The 21,984-nt window shown below is 44.3% G+C and overlaps 1 protein-coding gene across 4 annotated transcripts in view; it reads left to right on the forward strand.

Moving 5' to 3' along the window:
• GRIP2 (glutamate receptor interacting protein 2) overlaps nucleotides 1-21,984 on the forward strand; it is a 347,283-nt gene that overhangs the window by 208,637 nt on the left and 116,662 nt on the right. The window contains exon 1 of one of the 4 annotated variants that reach the window (XM_030206006.1): nucleotides 19,627-19,707. The exons of the other annotated variants lie outside the window; for them this stretch is intronic. Coding sequence (XP_030061866.1) covers nucleotides 19,665-19,707 — 43 coding nt within the window. The 5' untranslated portion in view covers nucleotides 19,627-19,664. Of the gene's footprint in view, nucleotides 1-19,626; nucleotides 19,708-21,984 lie in introns of those variants that run through there. 4 annotated transcript variants of the gene reach the window in all.

A 21,984-nucleotide genomic window follows, 5' to 3' on the forward strand; every position in this document is an offset into this window, starting at 1 on the left:
CTGTAGTTTGGGTTCAAGTAGCTTCAAAATGTTTGCTCACATTTCCATCTTTGTTGGAGATGCCTGAAAGCAATTATACCCCCATCTCACCTGCAACCTCACAGAACCAGACACCTACTGTACAATAAGAATGAGCCGATGAATTTTCAGACCTGGCCGTAACCCTGCACAAATGGAGAGCTGCCCACAGCAGAGAGACAGTCATTTCTTCCTGTACGGTTAGAGATATGTACTCTGCAGATGGTGCAAGATCAATATCAGAGGCTGTTCCATGAATCTGTATCCCAGGACGTAATACAGGAGCTGAGACACAGCTGGAGCTTTCATCGCAGATAGGAGGGTTCATTATAGTCTAAAGGATCACCCTCACCATTGGAGCCAACTTGATTTCATTCATTCCAGCAGCTGGAGGAAATAGATAAGTGCTAGGGAAAGCTCTGATAGGAGAGCTACAAGGAAGCCTTTCTACCCACTATGTGTGCTGAAAGAGACATACAAAAAATAATCCTATATAATAATTCTCACCTCCAACGTTCTGACTTGCCTGGGACCATGGCTCATTCCGAGTTGGTCTGCTAGGCTCCGTAGATCAGGCTGACATCACCGTAGCCATTATGATGTCAACTTCAGAACCCGGGGGGAAAAAAAGCATGCCTCACAGCTGATCCATGTCCAGAGGAGGGTCGCTGCACATAGGTGGCTGCAGGGGGGACAGGGGAGAGAAGAGGGTCGCTGGACATGGGTGGCTGCAGGGGGGGCAGGGGGTCACTGGACATGGGTGGTTGTAGGGGGGCAGGGGAGAGAGGAGGGTCGCTGGACATGGGTGACTGCAGTGGGCGCAGGGGGAGAGGGGAGGGTTGCTGGACATGGGTGGCTGCAGGGGAGCCGAGGAAAACCTTGCTAGCGCCCGTTTCATTTGTGTCAGAAATGGGCCTTTTTTTTACTAGTGTTTAAATAAAACATAAACCATAAAAAACCAAGATAAGTAGAATAAACCTCAACCATAACTTAAAACTCAAAGCAGTCATTCTTCAGACCATACCTAAGACAAATATTATACCCTTAAACAATAAGAAGAGCCAAGTTGTCAGAAAGTTAATCAATCGGTGTGGCCACAAATGGCTGTCAGTAGGGGATTCCAAAGTGATGCTCCTGCCTCATTTCAAATACAGTGCAGTAATTGTAACTCGGGCAAGACCTAAGAACTCTGGTTGGAATCTGGAGACCGAATGGACTGTGCTGGACTTTATCTGCCGTCATTTACTTTGTTCTTATAGAACAATGGATTGTTCCAGAAATTCTGATTCCAAAGCCTTGTTACATTTAAAAACTGGTGATGAGATCTTAAACTTTACACGTTCCTTCCTCCCCAAAGCTCATAGGTCCGAGAAAATATGGTCTCGCCATCCCAATCCATCCACCAGCTGAGCAGCTCTGTTTTGCACAAGTTGTAATCTGATGATTTCTTTGATGGGGAGTCATTACAATAACTCAAGGTGGAGATAATCATGGCTTTCAACACATGAAAAAAGTCTTCTCAGGATGAAAAGGGATGAACAATTTTCAACACACATAAAAGGAACGAAGTCTTTATCACTCTTGAAATCCGTATATGCATGCACGGGCCTGGTCAGTTATGCAACAAAACTCAGGGAAGGAACTAAGGGGGTTTGAAAATGAGATTCTGTCCTCACCCATAACTCATCTGTTTCCAAAGGACAAGTCTTCATCGTACATTCAAAATACAATCCAGAGCAAGGATAACAAGCCCACAATTATTGCAAAACAAATGTTATCAACTCTGATAAGAATAAAGGGACTTAAGCAGTTGTGTTTCAGCTATATGCCTGCATCAGGGATCATACATCGTTATTATCCCAAACATGGCAAGGTTTTTTTTCACCGCTGTGAGCAAGGTATTTGAATTTATCTCTCTATATTGCATACATTTTGTGTAACCCCTGATGCAAACAAGCAAACAGAAGAAACTAACTCCACACAGCGCAACACAGAACAAAAAACAATGGAGATGAGAAAAACTCAAGGGTACACTACAGTCTTTCAAAAAGTCTTTTAATAATGTCTTCCAAATGACACGACGACTCGACATGGGCCATGTTTCGACTGATTAGCCTGCCTCGGGAGTCTGGAGGTGTTTGCTTAATAGATGTGGCAGCCAGTGTTCTCAATGAACAGAATAAAACATCCAAATAACACGTGTATCAAAAAAAAAACATGGAGAACTACTGCAAACGTATAAGATTGCCGCTGGATGCCACCACTGAATCGTACCACCAAATTTCATTAAAACATTTTAGTTCAGTGAGACCATTGGGTGCCACATCTATAGACTACATTGGGCCTGCCCGTGGGTGGGAAAATGTGGGATATAAATGCTATAAATAAATAAATAGAGCAAACATCTACAGACTCCTGAGGCAGGTAAATCAGTTGAAAAGAAAGCCCAGGTTGAGTCGTCGTGTCATTTGGAAGACATTATTAAAAGATGTTTTGAAAGACTGCAGTGCACTATTGAATCTTTCTCATGTCCACTGTTTTTTGTTCTGTGACCCCTGATGCAGGCATACAGCCGAAACACAGCCGCTGTTGGGTTTTTATATTCCTATTGGATTTTACAATAATTGGTGCTTTGTTATCTTCCCTATGGATTGTATTTATTCTAAAGGATTTAATGTCAATTTAGGTAACATCACCCGCTCTGAAATCTCTTTCCAGCCCGATATTTAGAGCAAGTTATGCACTTAGTAGAGGGTGGCGAATGCTTAACTCATCTAGTTGTGTATTTTTAAAATGGATAACCACAGGTCATTTAAATCACTTTCAATTATATGCTGAAAACTCAAGAGGTCGAGGGGTCCCCAAGACAGTTTGGGGGAATCACGTTCCACAGATTAGACTCTGCGTAAGCCCTCATTCTCTGCTCCCTTTTGCTGTGGTTGATTAGAGAGATCAACAAAACTGCTGAAGACGTCAAACCTGAGCCATGAATAGCTCGGAGCTCTTTTCAGGAGAGCTGTTATATGCTGACTGGGTTCTGCACAGGAAGAGGGCTCCGTTTGCCTGGGCCACTGTAAATTAATTGCTCCGTTCCTTTCTGCTTCAGTAAACATGTATGAATTACCTAAAGAAAAGAGAAGCAAAAAAAAAAAAAAAAAGGAAGGACGACAGCACTGTAGAATTCCCTGCTCCAAGACCTGATAAACGCTGATGAGTTAATTCTGAACCAGTGATGGTCAGCCTTTCTTTAAACACTGACAACCACTGACTTAGACCTGAATATCCAGTGCGTGGCCATACCTGGACATCAGCGGTACTCGGACGTTATGTGAGTAAAGCTGATACTTTAAGTGCCGCACTTACGTGGCTAACTGGGCAGAGTTAAGACTATCTTTTGTGTGATCCAACTTGCCAGATTAGCAGGCATCAGCTGTACCCGCATAACTCCTGGCTCCTACTACTACTGCTTATTACTTTTATAGCGCTACAAGGTATACGCAGCGCTGTACACCATGCATGAAAAGACAGTCCCTGCTCAAAGAGCTCACAATCTAAATAGGACAGGCAAACAGACAGAACAATTAAGAGGTAAGGGAATTAAAGAGGTGGGGATAAAAGGGTACAGGGCAAGTGAATAGTGGTTAGGAGTCAAAAGCAGCATTAAAAAGGTGGGCTTTTAGCCTGGATTTGAAAACGGCCAAAGACGGGGCTAGACGTACAGGCTCGGGAAGTCTATTCCAGGCGTGAGATGCAGCGAGATAAAAGGAACAGAGTTTGGAATTAGCAGTAGAGGAGAAGGGGACAGACACTACTACTACTTATCATTTCTATAGCGCTACTAGACGTACGCAGCGCTGTACACTTGAACATGAAGAGACAGTCCCTGCTCGACAGAGCTTACAATCTAATTAGGACAGACAAACAGGACAAACAAGAGATAAGGGAATGTTAAAGTGAGGATGATAAAATAAGGGTTGTGAACAAATGAACAAGGGTTAGGAGTTAAAAGCAGCATCAAAAAGGTGGGCTTTTAGCCTAGATTTGAAGATGGCCAGAGATGGAGCTTGACGTACCAGCTCAGGAAGTCTATTCCAGGCATATGGTGCAGCAAGATAAAAGGACCCGACTGCACCCCTGGACCAACCCAGCATTAACCAGAGAGTTCTTCAATGGTCTCGGCTGACATTCAGCACCACTGTCTAGTGAAGTGATGGTGAACACTGGCTCCCAGCCTGCTCAGGGTAGTTTCAGTGGGCAGAAGCCTCTCCTGCCCACTTAAACTACTGACCCCAGATTTGCCAAGCTACCCAAGTCCAGGAAGATTTCAGGCTAGATTCACAACCATGTGCTGATGATCTATGGGTAGAAACAAAGAGCACACTGTTTTGGGATCCGAGTTCAAAACCAGGCTGGACCAAAACTTCTCCCTCCTGGAATCTGGTAACTGGATGAAGGACAGTGGTTAGCAGAGCCTCAATGACTGGAAACAGAGTCAGCTGAAGGGATCATGGTGCCCCCCACCCCCATAGTGTCGCTTCCAGCACCCCCTCTCTCCTCCCCCCCCCCCCCCATCTCGTGGCTGGCCGAAGGCGGTCTGTCATGCTGATGCTGCTCCCGCCAGCAACCAACATAAACTCTACAAGATGACTGGGGAGTGAGAGGTGAGGGAACAGTGCCAGACCCTCAAGGGGGGGAGGGGAGAGAGAGAAAAGCCTTAACCTGTAGACCAGGTGAGGTTGGAGCCTGGGCATTTTGCCACTGTTAGTCCCAGCGCCCTGGGCCAGAGCCTCATCTGGTCCAATGGTTAAGCCGGCCCTGACCGGACACTGCAGACTGGGCCTCTCTCTGGAAGGGGGCCAGGTCTCCTCCTGTTCTTCCCTGATGCTCTCTCTCTCTTGAGAGATTTAGGGTTAGGAAAGGCAGGACAATTTACATATGTGTTGTCAAAGTAATAAATACTTTGCTTACTAAAGCTTAACATGTGCTAAGAGGAATTAGCTGTGCTAAGTGTTTTAAAGGCCCATTTAAGCCCTTTGGGCCATACGGGCTAATATCAGCCACATGTGCTAAGCTAAGTGATTAGAGAAAAAATACATAATGGTGAGAAAAGCAGAGAAAGTGACAGGGGCTCCCAGAGGACAAGAACCAGGGCAGATGCTGCCACCTTGTCATTTTTCGGGATTTCTGTTGCTCCCTGATTCTGTTCTCCACTTCTCTCTTTTTTTCTATGTTTTTCCCTTTATTTCTCATTGCTTCCTCCCCCCACCCCTTCCCCATGTTCTTTCTCTGTGTCTCGTTTTTCCGCTGCTCTTTGTCTCCTCTCTGCTTCTCCCTCCTCCTCCCGTCTCCCTCCCTCCCTCCTTCATCTCCCCTTTGCCACAACATGTAGCCGGACCGCATTTCCCAGTAATCAGAAAATTAATTTAGCGCCAGGAACCCCCCGGCCGAGTGGGACTGAGGTGCGGAGACGGGCGAGGACCAGCCGCCCGTCAGGCACAGGCGAGATGTTCGCAGTATCCCTGAAGTGCCGCTTAGGGGTGCTGAGCCGACGGATGCAAGGTAACCGGCAGGGCTGGGGGGTGGAAGATCCGCTTGCCCGGGCAGTAGATAGGGCTTCACTCTGCCTCCGGGTGCAAATCCTTTGCCGCATTCTCCGAGGATTCCGCGCACTGCAGAGAGCTGCTGCCTCGTTTCTTTCTAGCTGTTGTGTGGTTTGTTTGGGGTTTTTTTTCCGCGACTGGGGGTGGGAATGACAGTCCTGGGCTGTCACGAGAGACAGCCTGTGCCGAAGTGTCGGTAGCAGGTTTGCAGGGCTCCTGTGGACTGTATTGACTTGCTGTGCTGTAACCAGGCTCCCCTGCAATGATTTCTTACAACTTAGCAGCCTCTCATTTATTTTATTGTAATGGGTTTGGGGGGGGGGGGGGGGGGTTGTCTCTGTCTATTTTAGGATTTCCCACCGGCTCCAGCTTCTCAGTGTTCAGTCCTGGTTTTCCCTCCTACTACCTGCAGTGGCTTTCAGTCTCCAAGAGGGACAGCAGAACTGCACCAGGACTGGATCAATCTGTTCTGAAAATCTGGAGCCATTTGGCAACCTTACATCCCTTTAACCCAAAACTTCAGATTTATTACTCCTGACAGTAGTGTAACCCAGACAGCTGGGAGACACCAGGGCTGATTCACATTCTCTGCATTGGGCTGAAAATGGCTCTCGCTAACGTTCCTGGTTCCTGATTTTCAGGGTTTGGGGCCAGAGATGACAAGTTACCCAGTTGCAGGCTGGAGATTTTGGGGACAGTGCTGGATTTCTGACCATCCCCGTCCTGGTGCATTATGGGATCTGCAGCACCGATTTCAGTGGACAGGATCAGGCACTACAAATCCCACACTGCTTTGGGAGGTAAGTTCAAAACCAGGACTGTCTTAAAAATCTCCAGCCTGGAACTGGGTAACTCGACATCTATCTATATATATATACGATTTTGAAGGTGCCCCTCTGTCTAAGCCACCCATAGTGGTTTGCAAGTTAAAAAAATATACATACAAGTTTACAATACAAAAATACTCTGCCTTTTTCCTGAAAATGTATTTGTATAGGACGCCTGAGTCGGAAAATGCCACATTGAAACAGGGATCCTTTTACAAAGAGGTATTTTAAGTGGGCTGCTCTAGTTTTAGCAGGTGATTTTCTCACGCACTCTGGTCGCTTTTTAGCAAGTCTGCCAAAAAGCTGAATTTCTATTTACAGCATTAATGACCAGGCACTGTCCAAAATTAGCACCTGGCCATTTCCTGCATGTGGTAAGGGCTCACATGCTAACCTCGCAGTAATCGGGCAGCGAGTGGCAATATGGCCGCACTGCTGATTACCACCGGAAACACCCCCTGCAGTGCAAAATAGAAAATGATTTCCTACCTTGGGAAACTGCGCATGCCAACTTCAGAAGAACCGCTGGGCTCCTGCGCTACCCTGGCAGTAGGGGTCGATTTGGTGCGTGCTAACCATATGGTAGCCTTACCGTACCTTTGTAAAGGCTTAGGTTCCAACTGAAAAAGGTTTTGCCCATGTTGTGCCTGTAGCATTTTTTAAAAGGCTCAGTCAATGCAGAGGCTTCTATAAAATACAAACCGTGAACTTTTTACCAAGGGAACCATGCATTAAAAAGAATGGCATCGCATGGTAAGTAGTGCTTCCTACATTCAAGAAATGATTTTGTAACTTACATGTACAAGTGACGGATCTTTAAGAGCTGCTTATCTAAGGGAAACCAATTAAGGAGTTGGGCTTTGAAACTTGCTTGTGCTGTTCCCAGGTGGTTTTAAACTCCTGAGAGATAAGCACTGTCCCTCCTTAAACACCCCTCCAGATGAGCAATTAAACTGGGGGTAATGAGTGACTTGAAGTTGCTGCTAACTAGGTTTCTGCCAGGTACTTGTGACCTGAATTGGCCACTGTTGGAAGCAGGATACTGGGCTAGATGGACCATTGGTCTGACCCAGTATGGCTCGTCTTATGTTTTTATGATTACCCAGAAACATTGAAGAACTGCCCAGGCTGTGCACTCAACACACGTCCTTAAAATGACTGGGTGTCACTGCTTCCATGTATAAATTGCACCTTTCCTAAAAATTGTCCCGATGTCTATATGCCAATTACAGCTTTTACATGTTGAAATGGTACCTAATCCATGGTGCCTACTGTTAGCCGTGAGATCGTCACTTCTTTTCTGTTCCAGGAGAGATCCACCATGCCCTCCATGTGTCTTCCTAAAGGAAGATGTATCTTGAGAGAGGCTGGAGCTCCTCTATTGATTTCAGAATTTTGAACGGTGCCAGCTCAGCTATTTTGTGATGCTGATTGGGGGGGGGGGGGGGCTTGTTGTCTGAGGTGAAGCTTCTCTGCTGCTGAATTCTTTGGTGCTCTTCTAGGAGAAGCCCAGGCAGTGTTTAACCCTTTCGTGAATGTGCTGATAGTATATCAACACCACTCGTGTGTCCCTCCTACAAACCATAATATCTCAGCAACATACATATGTGTTTCTCCTACAGGAGTCATCTGGTTCTACAATTTTCCCATCTTTAAAAGAGGTTCCTTTGTTCACTAACACCTTTCAAGTATTTAAAGGTCTCTCTCTTCTCCTCTAGGGCATACATATTCAAGTCTTCATGTCGCAAACATCTTCCACCCATATCATTTTGTTTGCTTTCCTCTGAACTGTTTCAAGTGTTTTTATACTCTTAGGGGGTCTTTATTAAGGCGTGCTAGCTTTTTAACTCAAGCTAAAAGCTGGAATGCCCTTCCTATGAGCATCTTAGCATTTAGCCTGAGCTAAAAACGCTAACGCACCTTAATAACATCTTCAGAACTAACACAGTACTCTAAGTGATACTTCACTGACCAGAGGACTGATCACCTTCTGCTAGTTATGCCTCTCTCTATGCAGCTTAGTATGGTTCTAGCTTTGGCCACTAACTTGTCACATTGTTTTACTACCTTGAGATCCTCAAACAGTATCACTCCAAGGCTCCTCTCCTGGTCCCTGCATATCAATGTCTTGCCTGTTATCCCATATAGCTCCTGTAGATTTCTACACCTCAAGTGCATCACTCTGCACTTCTTCACATTACATCTTCTAATTTGTCTAGATCACATCTCCTTCCAAGGAGTCCATTCTGTTGCAAATCTTTGTCACCTCCACAAATCCAGGCAATTTCCTTCTAACCCTTTGGCAATGTCACTCTCAAAGATATTGAAGAGACTTGGCCCCAAGATTGAGCCTTCACACACTCCGCTACTCATTACCAAAAGATGTTAGCTACTGGGATGGAGACAGATGAGTGGTATCCAAGGACACAAGGTGTTGGAGCATGTTGAAAAGGTAACACAGGCTCCCCTCTTTCAAACAACAGGACAATCTCCTAATCTCTGTTCTTACTAGGTCCAAGAAAAGTTAAACTCTTGTGCCAACCTGTCTCCATTCTAGAAGCTAACATCTTTTGGTAATTCTTAGGTAACACCCAAGGCTCTCCGGGGTGAAGGAAAAGACACTCATCTTCCAGGTCTGGAGAGCTGGAAAGATGATTCACATCAAGACTCTATGTTCAGTGAATGCTTGATATGGATGCCAGCTCTCTTGTGGTCTACCTCACAGGACTCCTTGAACCCAAAGGACATCAGTGTTTTCAAGCCAGCTGGGTTATCAGAATATCTAGAATGAATATTCATGAAAGAGATTTGCATACAATGTCAGCAGTGTATGCAAATCTATCTCATGCATATTCTTTCTGGGTATCCCGAAACCCCAACTGTTATGGGGTACTCTAGGTACAGCCGGAGAAGCACCATATTACATCATGTTGTTAGCTAGACAGGGCTTCCCAAACCTGTCCTGGGGACCCCACAGCCAGTCAGTTTTCCAGGATACCCACAATGAATATGCATGAGATCAATTTACATATACTGAGTATTCAATGCATGCAGATTAATCTCATGCATATCTGAGTCCCGCATATGGCAATCTGGTTTAGGATAGGCTGGAGAGAGCTTCGATAGAAATTCCAGTGGTTTGGAACATGACGACAGGGCTGGGTCTTTGTCCAGCAAATGACAAGATGGATTTGGATAGGCTGGAGTGGACTTTGACATCAACTCCAGTACTTGGAACATAAGGACAAAGCTGGGTGGACTTCTATGGTCTATGTCTCAGAAATGCCAAAGAAAGACCATGGTCAAGTATATAATATCATGGTCATTGTTGATTTAAATTTTGAAATCATAATGAATGTGACTGTTGGGCAGACTAGATGGACCATTTAGGTCTTAATCTGCCGCCACTTACTATATTACTGTGTAATATCATGAAATCCCAGTTGGCTGTCGGGTCCCCAGTAGAGGTTTGGAAAACCTTGAGCTGGGGTCATCCTCACCACATCAAAGGACATATTTGGTAGCCCTTCTGCAAAGCCATTGTTTGTTATTCTTAAATACCCTTTCTTTATTATAATTTTTATATGTTTTGGAGTTCAACATGGGTATGAGTTATTCTGTTTTTGAAAGGCTTTTCCCAGACTCCATCCTTTGAACTTCCCACTTTTCAAGTGCAGGGTTTATGCAGGAGGCTGAGGAGGACTAGAAGGGTTGCCTTCGATACACTAGCATTCATTATGGTAAGAGCCACCAAGAGACAGGGCTCACAAAGGTTTTTTTTCAGGCTCTTAAGTTGCAAGAACTTTCACAAACCTAACCTCAAAACATCCCAGTAAAAAGAGACATAAAGTAACACAAAAAGGTGTGACTGCTTTACAGGGATCCCAGATTGGAATGAACAATTAGAGCAGAAGTTTTACTGTTCTGCTATTGCAAAGCTAAAATGGCATCCGAGTCGTCGAGAGCCCATTAATAAGAGATGCACACGGGAAAGCTTTGTTCATGATTACCATTAAACACCATTTCCCAGACTGATGAGGCTGCAGTGTCCGTCCCGGATGAACAGCCCCCAGCTGCCGGGGCACTGTGCTACTACCATAATTCACTTTGCAGCACTACAGAAACGGATCTCAGAATACTGAGGCTCACAAGGCTTCGAACACTCTGGTTCAAGAGCCAATGGGAAAAGCATCCAAGAGAGAATCTGGTTCTTAGTCCTTGTGATGTAACATACGTTTCTGAAGCAGATTACTGTTGATCTAAAAAGTTAGGCATTATTAAGGGGATATGGTTCAGGAACAAATGTTTGTGCTCCTGAATAAGTGTTCAGGGTACAGACTGTATATCTATAAACACCCACAGCCTATGATGGTCCATGCCTCTCCCCTTCAGGTTGTTCGACCGTTTGTCATAAATCCTTATTTCTTGAATTATTTATTTATTTTTATTTGTTGCATTTTTATCCCACATTTTCCCACCTATTTGCAGGCTCAATGTGGCTTACATAGTACCAAAAAGGCATTTGCCAAGTCTGGAAGAGAAACAAATACAAGGTGATATTATGCCTTGCCAAGTCCTCCAAGAGGTCCTTTCTTGGCCCTCCATTTCCCATCTTTGCTGCCAGTATTAACAGATGTCCTATACCTGCAGGTTGCCCACAGTTAGGGTCCCATCCTGGTATCACACCTAGGAGGCAATGCCTTTAAAGATTAGCCCAGTCTTCCACAGCCAATGTTTCCACCTGCTCCCAAACTTTCTGCCAGTACCTTTGTAGCCATGGCAGAAGTTTTACGGTTCTCCTATGCTCCATATGTTCCAGGGTTCCCTTCTTCCCACATTTTCTCCAGTAGTCCCCCATCACCCACTTGCTCCTCTTTACCTGTAGTCCAGAAAGTTCTATGAATGAATTGGCACTGAAGCTGGTTATAATTGGTAATTGTAATAAATTTGAAAGCCTATGTATATATACATTGCCACCTATCATCCCTTAATGAATCATCTAACCAAGCCTCCCATGCATAGACTATGCTGAATGATGGGGGTGGGGGAACAGTATGTCCAATTCAGCATATAATCATGTAGATAATGTCTGTCTCTATGGAGATTTAAATAACACTACCTCTAGTTTTCATTGACTCCCTCTTTAAGTTCACCTTAGCATCTTAAATAAACCCCCAGTAAGGACTGAAGCTGATCATGGGCAATAAGAACCCCCTGGTGGAATAAGTCCCTGAAGAGTACAATTCCCACAGCATTCAGGGGGTCTTTTACTAAGCCACGGTAGCATTTTTATCTCACGGTAGAAATCAGCTGGTGGTAAATTCCAAGACACCCGTTAATATTCCTACGGGCATCTCAGTGTTTACCACCAACTGATTTTTACCATGAGCTAAAAATGCTACCGTAGCTTAGTGAAAGACCCCCCCTCAGTTTGATCCTCAGAGAAGCAAAGTAGTCTGTGGACAATGGTTGTTAATCTTTCAACAAACTGTATGGATGCACATTCCCTCTTACCACTGATTTTGTTTCAATCCCTCCAATTTTTAAGAGGGAACCAAACAAGTGCTCAATACTTTCTAATATTTGTATGAGGGTTCTAACTAGTTCTCCCTGCCCCAGAATCAAATATTGATCCCAAAGACAGCCAGTCCTTCTCCAAGTGAACCCAGTGGATTGAGGGATGCTCAAGATGATGATCTCTCAAAGCTTTCAATATGGCAGCCTGTTGATATCTACGCAGGTTAGATAGAGAGTAGAGGGAAGATACTGAGCATCGGGGGAGGGGAGGACGAGTAGGGAGGGAGAAAGTTGCTAGAAACCACTGGGGGAGGGAGTAGGGAAACAGTAATATGCTGGCCACCATAGAGGGGGGTTAGGGAAGGGGAGATGCTGGACATAAGTGAAATATGGAGAAGGCTTTGAGCCACCCCGAGGTGGGGAGGCTCATGGCTGAAGGTTCTCCTAGGGTGTCAGACACTCTTGGGCTGGCCCTGCTGAGAGAAGATATATAGCAATGGGATAGATAATTTCACCATTCACAGACTAGAGTGTTTCCAAAAAGTTGCCAAACTGAAAGAGGACAAAGCCCTGGGAAAACAAGGAAACTCACTAAAGTACCCAAAAGACTCCCATTTCTTCTTTCCCCTGCTTTGGTTCACCTGTCTAATGATCACAGTTTGATGTTTAATAAGCTCTTACCCTCATGTTTTCAGTCCTACACTGAACACACTCTCGTGTATGGTGATAGCATGAGATCAGTAAATGGTATTTTCTGACTTTATTTCCTCCCTTGGATTGATCACCCTTCAAATACAGGTCCTGCTCCATCCTTGTATATGGATTTCACTTCTGGGGAAATTTGGCCTATCATCAAGTCTCATGTATTACTTCTGTCTAGAATGCGAAGGTAAACATGGAAAGGAATTTGAATTTAGATCAGGCCTTTATAAGTTGCAGATAGGCAAGATAAATTCAGATGAAGTAAGCAGGTCAAAAGTACCTGGCAGAATCCCCCAAAATAGCAAGATTGTATTCTACCAATTCCAGGGATCAGTGGTGGCTTTTCCCATTTCTATCTCAATAGCAGACTATGGACTTCTCCTCCAGAAACTTGCCCAAACCTTTTTTAAACCCAGATGCGCTAACTGCTGTTATCACATCCTCCAGCAGCAAGTTCCACAGCTTAACTATTCTTTGTGTGAAAAAAATATTTCCTCCTGTTTGTTTTAAAAGTATTTCCATGTAATTTTATTGTGTGTCCCCTGGTCTTTGTACTTTTTGAAAGCATGAAAAATCAATTCACTTCTACCCATTCTACAAAACTCAGGATTTTATAGACCTCAATCATATCTCCCCTGAGCCATCTATGATCCAAGCTGAAGAGCCCTAACCTCTTTAGCCTTTCCTTATATGAGAGGAGTTCCGTCCCCTTTATCATTTTGGTCGCTCTTCTTTGAACTTTTTCTATTTCCGCTATATCTTTTTTGAGATACGGCTACCAGAATTGAATGCAATGCTCAAGGTGAGGTCGTATCATGGAGCAATACAGAGGAACTATAATATTCTTGATCTTATATTGCATCCCTTTCCTAATAATTCCTAGCATTCTAATTACTTTTTTGACCGCCGCCATACACTGGGCAAAAAATTTCAGTGTATTGTCTACAGTGACACCTAGATCTTTTTCTTGAGTGCTGACTCCTAAGGTGGAACCTAACATCAGGTAACTAATGATTTGGATTATTCTTTCCAATGTGCATTAATTTGCATTTAACCTCATTAAATTTCTTCTGCCATTTGGTTGCCCAGTCTTCCAGTTTTCTTACGTCTTCCTGCAAATTTTCACAATCCGTATGTGTTTCGACAACTTTGAATAGTTTTGTATCATCTGCAAATTTAATCACTTCACTTGTCATTCCAATTTCCAGATCACTTATAAATATGTTAAATAGCACTGGTCCCAGTACAGATCCTGTGGCACCCCACTATTCACCCTCCTCCATTGAGAAAAATGGCCATTTAACCCTACCCTCTGTTTTCTGTCCAGTAACCAATTCCTAGTCCATAGAAGGACATTGCCTCCTATCCCATGACTTTTTAAAAATTTTCTCAGGAGTCTCTCATAAAGAACTTTGTCAAAAGTTTTCTGAAAATCCAGATGCATTACATCAACTGGCTCACCTTTATCCACATGTTTATTTACACCTTCAAAGAAATGAAGCAAATTGGTGAGGCAAGACTTCCCTTGGCTGAACCCATGCTGACTTTGTCCCATTAAGCCATGTTTGTCTATTTGTTCTATAATTTTATTCTTTATAATAGTTTTCACTGTTTTCCCCAGCACTGAAGTCAGGCTTACTGGTCTATAATTTCCCAGATCATCCCTGGAGCTGTTTTTAAAAATCAACATTACATTAGCCACCCTACAGTCTTCAGGTAATACGGATGATATTAATGACAGATTATAGATCTCTAATAGATCAGCAATTTAATCTTTGAGTTCTTTCAGTACCCTTGGGTATATGCCATCTGGTCCAGGTGATTTATCATTTTTTATTTGTCAATTTGGCTTAGTACATCTTCCAGGTTCACCGAGATTGCTTTCAGTTCCTCCGCATTGTCACCCTTGAAAACCGTTTCTGATACATCTCTTACATCATCTTCTACAAAGATCAAAGCAATAAATTCATTCAATCTCTCCACTACGGTCTTGTCCTCCCTGAGTGCCCCTTTTGCGCCTTCATGATCTAATGGTCCCACAGATTCCCTCACAGGCTTTCTGCTTCTGATGTACCTGAAAAAGGTGTTACTATGAATTTTTGTCTCCATGGAAAGATTTTCTTCATATTCTCTTTTAGCCTTCTTTATCAGTGCTTTGCATCCAGCTTGACACTGCTTATGTTGCTTCTTATTTTCTTCATTCGGATCTTTTTTTCCTCTTTTTGCTCTAATAGCCTCTTTCACTTCACCTTTTAACCATGCTGGCTGTTGTTTGCTCTTCTTTCCACCTTTGTTATTACATGAGCCTGAGGGGTGGCCCTTGACCACTAATTGCAATATTATTAAACTGGGGAGATACAGTGAAGTCTCCCACCACCACAGAGCACTACCTTCCCCAAACCTGTCCTGGGGAAACCCCTAGGTCAGTCAGATTTTCAGGATATCCACAATGAATATTCATACACCTCCTCCACTGAAAGCAAATGTTTCTCATGAATATTCATTGTAGATATTCTGAAAATCTGACTGGCTGGGGGTTCCCCCAAGACAGGTTTGCGAACTACTGGTTTATGATCACAATTTCTGATTATTATCATGTTGCTCATTTCTGGTTCATATAAACTGAGACAGAGGTAGGAGTTAGATGAAGGAAGATGTAAAGCAGCCCTGTTAACAGCTGAGCTGTATGCGGAGGGATAGCATTGTCTGTTCTCTCCTGACCTCTAGGGTGTATTGCGTGTACTGCACGTGTGGATTCCTGGAGAGACCTGGAAATATTCCCTGAATTTTCCTTATTGCATTTACTGGGGGAAGGAAAGTTTGTTCGTCTAAAGTATGACACTGACACAGCCTCTGATGTTCTGTCATTATTCCTAAATGTGTGCAAGTGGCTTGGGAGGCTTTGGCTGGAGCGTCACTAATTTATAGTCTCCTGTTTTGATGGAGAGAAAAGTGACTTCAGGGACTGGTAACATTGAATCCTGGAGGGGATGAAAGGCATTGAATCAGGAGAGGAAGAATTTGCTTTTGTGATTTTTTTTTTTTCAGTTTCATGACTACAGTTTCTTGAGTGTGGCTCTCTATGGTATATCCTGCCAAACAAAAAACATAATAAAAACAACCAACAACAAAAAAACCCTCCTGCATTTCAAATGTAAAAGTACTATCAGAAAATCATTTCTAAGTCAAAGACCATCTCATAGAGAGCATTCAGGGAAACTTTTGTTATAAACTGGCAAATGAGTGCAGAGTGACAGACACTCGCCAGGCTGGGGGCACCTTGACCTGGGAACACAACCTACGCTTCACCTTACTACAAAAGGGCTCTACCACCTCACATTTGCAGTAAGTGAACTAAGCCTAGCTCTAAATGTATGCACCTCTAGAAAATTCTCCCAGAGAAGGTAGGCTCATAGAGTTGCACCTGCTCCAAGCTAGCTCCAATTCTGTGTGTGCATGTGCTGGAAAGAATAGCTGCATACGTGCACATTAAGTGCCAGTCTCACCCCTATCCCTGTTATTATCCACCCCCAGTTCTACTGTGTAAGTGGGGCACTGTATTGCTGCGCACATACATCAGAACCAGCCCGAGTGCATTCAACACACGACTCCCTACTCCGCCTCAGTTGCTGTCCTCGATGAATCACATTGCCACAAACAGCCTTGGAAATATGAGCACCAAACACGTAGGGTACCGGAATCTAACTGGGGCAGCTGAATTCATTCAGGGAAGTTGGCTGGTTGATTGTTGTTTGGTCAATACATTTCCAGTATTTATTCACATTAGAGGTTGGAACTAGAACCTCAAGGCATGGAAAATCAGGACGGACCCAAGGTCGGGGACCTCTCACCCCGCTCACCATCCCCTAAGGGCATCCTAGAAAGAACTGTCATTCTGTTACCCTGTCAGGAGGGCAGACATCAACCTGTTGCAAGGGAATGAAGCTAAATAAATGGCTGATCCTGCGAGGCATACATTGTGATTCCAGTGTCTCCTGTCTTGCCCCGGACTGGAGGTTGCACGTGCACTCGGGCACACGTTCACAACCGTTTGGTCCTCTCATGAAACCTTTCTAAAGGATGATTTCTCTTTTATTTATTTACTCCTCTGTTTGCAAAGCCAGGCGGCAATGCCGACACAACCCACTCAAAGTGAATGGACTGTGTTGACATCAGTTCACCGGCAGATGCTAGTGCGGCTTTGTAAACGGGAGGGGGGGGGGTAGTTATTTATTAGGGAGGATTTATTTACCTCCTTTTTGAAGAAATTCACCCAATTTTATAGTAAAACCAAGTTAAATTTCCAGATATCAAGCAAAACTGCATTTCTAGTTGTATTGCTGTTCTTCCAGCGCCAATATCTGACACATCTTGACATTTAAAAGAGGATTTTCAAATGCCCAAATGAAACCCTCAAGATCCTATGGCAAGAGACCCCTTTACCACACTGGAGTTTCCCCTCTCAATACCTAAAAAGCAGCATATACTATAAATTAAGAAGCGGTGTACATTTGGATAAAACCAAAAAGTATTTTTGACAAATTGCAGAAAAGAATTCTATTAGTAACTGAAGAGTGGATGAGTGGCCTAGTGGTTAGAGTGGTGGACTTTGGTCCTGGGGAACTGGGTTTGATTCTCACTGCAGGCACAGGCAGCTCCTTGTGACTCTGGGCAAGTCACTTAACCCTCCATTGCCCCAGGTACAAATAAGTACCTAAGCCGCATTGAGCCTGCCATGAGTGGGAAAGCATGGGGTACAAATTAAAAAAAAAAAAAAAGAGAGTTAAAGCATTCCATGACCCAGCCCACTCCTCATTTTCCATGGCCTGAACATTCATTTAAATCACCTTCAGCAATTAAGCTCTTCCCTGCAGAGACATCAAGTAGCTGAGACCAGTGTGGAAATGAAGCCCCTCTTTCATGTCACCGAAATGAAAATCACCCAAAGCTAATGAAATGGACAAACTTTTGAGTATAAATTCAAAGGGGTTTAAGTGGGCAGGAGCAGCTGGCATTGATATAGGGGTGGCCCAGGGCAAGGTGCCACCTAAGGCAGGTAAGGTGCTTCCAACCCCCCCCCCCCCCCCCCCCCCCCCCCCCCCGCCATGGTCTGGCATCTCCTCCCTTCCCTGGATCTATCTATCTTTTTCCCATTTTCCAAATGGCAGTGCCAGTGATTTCCAAATGTTGTCCTGCCACTGACACCAGCCTCTTTTCTACTGTAGCCCACCTCTGAGGAAACAGGAAGTTTCATCAGAGAGGCAGGGCCACAGTAAAGAGAAGAGGACAATGCCAGCAGCAGGGCGGTATATGGGAATCGCTGCTGCTGCTGCCGCCGCTACCTTTTAAGATATCCCATCTACTCCTTTCTGGCTCATCACACTGCTCACAACAGCTGTGCTCTTCTGCTTTCCCTTCACCCCTGCAAGACTTATTGTACAACAATTCCAACACCACAAGATCCTCAGGTTCTTGTTGGTCCCTTCTCCCATGTCCAAGGCCTTTCTGGTCCCTCAGGTCCCACTCCCTTGTGCTTGAGCAGCAGCAGGAAACACAATAGCTGTGTTTGAATAAACAGCCTTCACCTTGGGAGAACACTATAAACTTCTTCTCCATTGACATCACTACTTTCAGAGCACAGGAAAACTCTGAAGTCACTAGTGAATGTACCTTCCAAATTGCCCACTTCTATGCAGATGCTATGTTTACTCATTAGGACTGTGTCACACTCAAGTGAAAGCTCTCTCACACTCTCTGAACCCATTCTTTAGAAATACGTCACAGTCATTTGAAGGGCCTCTCACCTCTCTCTTACACTCTTTGAGCCCCTTCTCCCACTCTTTGCCAGTGTGTCACGCTCATTTCAATGCTCTCACACACCCTCTGAACACCTTCTCTTACTCTTTAGAAGTGTGTCACATTCACTTGAAGGGTCTCTCACCTCGCTCGCTCTCATACACTCTTTGAGACCCTTCTCCCACTTTTAGAAGTGTGTCACACCCGTTTGAAGGTTCCCTCACTGATGGCTAGAAGTATGGGGAGATGTTTCCAAGGTACTGTAAAAGGAGATGGAGCAGGGGAAGGTGGGCTCCCCTTTCTTCCTAGTGTGTAGGTTCCTTGGCTTTCCTCTTGTGAAAGTAGGATAGGAATCTGTGAACTGACACTGAGGAGAGAGAAAAGAAGCTCATGAGTGAGGGGCAGTTTTCAGCCCTGAGGATTTACACTTATTGTCTTGGTTGTTAAAAGCAAATATTTATTCATCCTTTTTTTTTATTTGGAAAGCACTGCTACACTTGAATCTTTATATACCAGACTCATCATCTGAAAAATGTTACCTTTTGGTCTTCAGTCTCTCTGTCTCTGGAAGGTTCAGTCTTGGCATCTCTGGGTCCAGACAGGAGATTTTAGGATAGTCCTGGATTTCTCACAACTCCATCCTGATGCATTTTGGGATCGGCAGCACTGATTTCATTGAGTTAAATTATGGACTTGGAATAATGACTGCATTAGGATGGACAATGGAAAGCAGAACTGACCAAAAGATTTTCCTTCTGGGACTAGGTAACTTGAAGTGCCTAACATTTAAAATAAAAAGTCTGAGCTATGGCTTTGGGGTTGATAAAATATCTGATAATATGCAGGATTCCCAAATTAGCATAAAATAGCAAAGGTTGATTAAAGGCTAGTGGATTGGTGGGGTGGGGTTTTTTCACACTCACTGGCTCTCCCGTTGGCTGTTGGCAGATAATCAGGGCTCTGCAATTTCCATCCATTGCAAAGCCATCCCAAGAAAAAGCTAATTACAGTCTTTTTCCAGCTCAGAACAGTAATTATTCGTGCTAATTGCTTATTTGGAAGGGACAAATTCCTTCAGCAATTCCCCTTCCTCCTGGCAGATCAGCACAGGTGCAATTTATTAAAGTAGCCGAGCAAGCTGTGGGGGGTGGGTGGGGAAAGGATTCCCCAGAAGCAGGCTCCGATCTAGCAGTAACCACAGAAAATGCATTTCCTCCAGGCCATCCTTCGCTGGAAGACTCTGCGAGGTAATTTACCTTCAGATTTTCGGATGTATTTATTTCCCTTCGCTGGCTGGGGTTTGTGAAGCTATGTGCCAGCCAAGATGCTTTAATGTCTAAGATTTAAGGGTTTAAGCGGAAACTCCCCCCAACAGAGCTCATTGAGAATCTTGGGGAGGGTGTTTTACTTCAAGGAAAGCTTGTAACGGGACCTTGTGTGCTTCCCTCCCCCCCCCCCCCCAAAAAAAAAAAATATATATATATGCACTATTTTTTTTTTGTTCTTTTAAGGATGCCAACCTGCCTTAGAGGTCATTAGGACAGATTTTTAGGGAAAAACTATGGGTGGACTTCAGTTTGTCACAGACAAGGTTTGCAGTGAGGAAGGATCGTGTGTTTCTTACACGTATGGTCCATCACTGTGGTTTCCTACGTTCTTACTCCAAAATCCGAACCTAACTTGTTTCTCAACTAACGCTGGTTCTTTATGGACCGAGCTGGAAATGCTTTTCCGCTCAAAGTCAAGTCCTACAGCTGGCAACTTGGAGATTACCATCTGTGTCTTGCTTTCACTTTGGGCTTGAAGGAGTGAAGAATGCACCATCGTGCACAAAATCCGGGAAACCTCCCTCATTTGCTTGCAGTGTGTGAAGCAGAACTGCTTGATGGAGCAGGGATTGAGCTGTGGATAGTAAAAATGACTATACACGATGATACATTACTCTTCATCATAAGACAAGGAGGTAGACGGATTCTGTTATGTATATTTGGGGTCTTTAATTGCAGCACGGTATGTTTTAACAAGGACTCCCTGTATTCCTGCCCCGGTAGATACTGTTCTTGCTCGCCTCCTTTTCGTCCCTAGAGGAGTCTGTCCGTACATATGTTGTCAAACCGAGTCCTGTATGTCTGCTAATTCTTTAGAATATATGGGACTGTAGTAGTGAGCTACTATGGGTGCTGAATACACAGGCTAAAGCATAGGATGTGTTTTAGTTTGGGGAGGTATGGTAGAGATTATGTTGCAGGATCGGATTTTACAATAGGCCGCATTAAACAACCGCCTAGGGCAGCCCCCTCCCACCAGGAGTAGTCCTGTCCGGTTGTCATTTTGTGAGGACCAGTTGGTCTCCTATAATGTACTTTCAGAGGGGGACCCCTTTAGCAATTTCCCCTTGCTACAGGGGTGAGGAATACGTGGCTGTCCAGTACACAGAGGGTTAAATCCACCACCGGGTGGTGGTGAGGAAACAGCGCTAGGAATGAGCCAACCAGTTGTTTTGCTGCAAGTCCAAAAATTCCTGTCGTGGGTATTAGTTGAGAACAGCAGGTTCAAAGAAATGTGGTAGCTGGGCCTCCTGGTGGGTGATCTGCCCAAAACTGTGCCGAAATCATCTGGGAGCTCTGTACCCAGCTTGTTCCCTCATTTTGTGGGGAAGATTAGAAATGTGCACTGATGTTGCCCAGGCCAGTACCTGTCCTCCGAATAGGTGATTTTTTTTTTCTGTCTGTATCTAACATTTTTCAACAGCCCCAAACTGGAATGTCATTTTCAGTTGAAACTAGTCTTAATTCTACAGTACTGCACTGTTCTGTTTTTTAGACGTATTCTTACGTAATAAGCAGTGTCTGAAACTTCATACTGCCTTTAAGGGCCCCTATCTTGAAGAATGAGAGTACTAAATTCCCTTGGTGGGGGGGGGGGGGGGGAGTATGTAGAGATGTCTTGAGAGGTGCAGAGGGCTTTCTGGCTTTGCCACTGAAGGAGGAGCAGCTTCGTTCGGTCCAAAATTCTTTGAGACTGTCCGATGCTCTTTGGACTGATGCTCCAAGTAAGAAAGCAGATCCCCTGGGAGAGTTTAAATATTTGCTTGGGGACAGGAGTAAATGCTTCCAGAAGAGGGGAGAAGACATGACCTTTCTAGAAGTGTTGAGGAAGATGGTATGTTATTTTTTAATTACGCGCTTAACAGCCACAGGGGAGCCTAAACTGTACTATAGCGATAGCGCTATTTGCCACTAACACAGCTTAACCTGCGTCTTTTACCACAATGTGCGTTTTAAAGAAAAAAAACTGGACTATGCAAAATCAATAAACACCAGAAGTTGCGTTTTTTTCTGAGTTAGTAGCACCTCGCAATGAAGTTTTAAACTTCCCCTGGGGGCATCGTGATGAGAAGATGCTGTCCAAGGTACTGACTGGTTTAATAAAATATATTCCTTCTCCTCTTCCATCCCCCCCCCCCCTTCCCAAACTTTCCAAAAGGCAGGGGTAGTGCTGGCCCCCTCTCCCTCCCAGGACTC

Source organism: Microcaecilia unicolor, chromosome 6 (genome assembly GCF_901765095.1).
Source record: "Microcaecilia unicolor chromosome 6, aMicUni1.1, whole genome shotgun sequence".
In the NCBI taxonomy this organism is placed as follows: domain Eukaryota; kingdom Metazoa; phylum Chordata; class Amphibia; order Gymnophiona; family Siphonopidae; genus Microcaecilia; species Microcaecilia unicolor.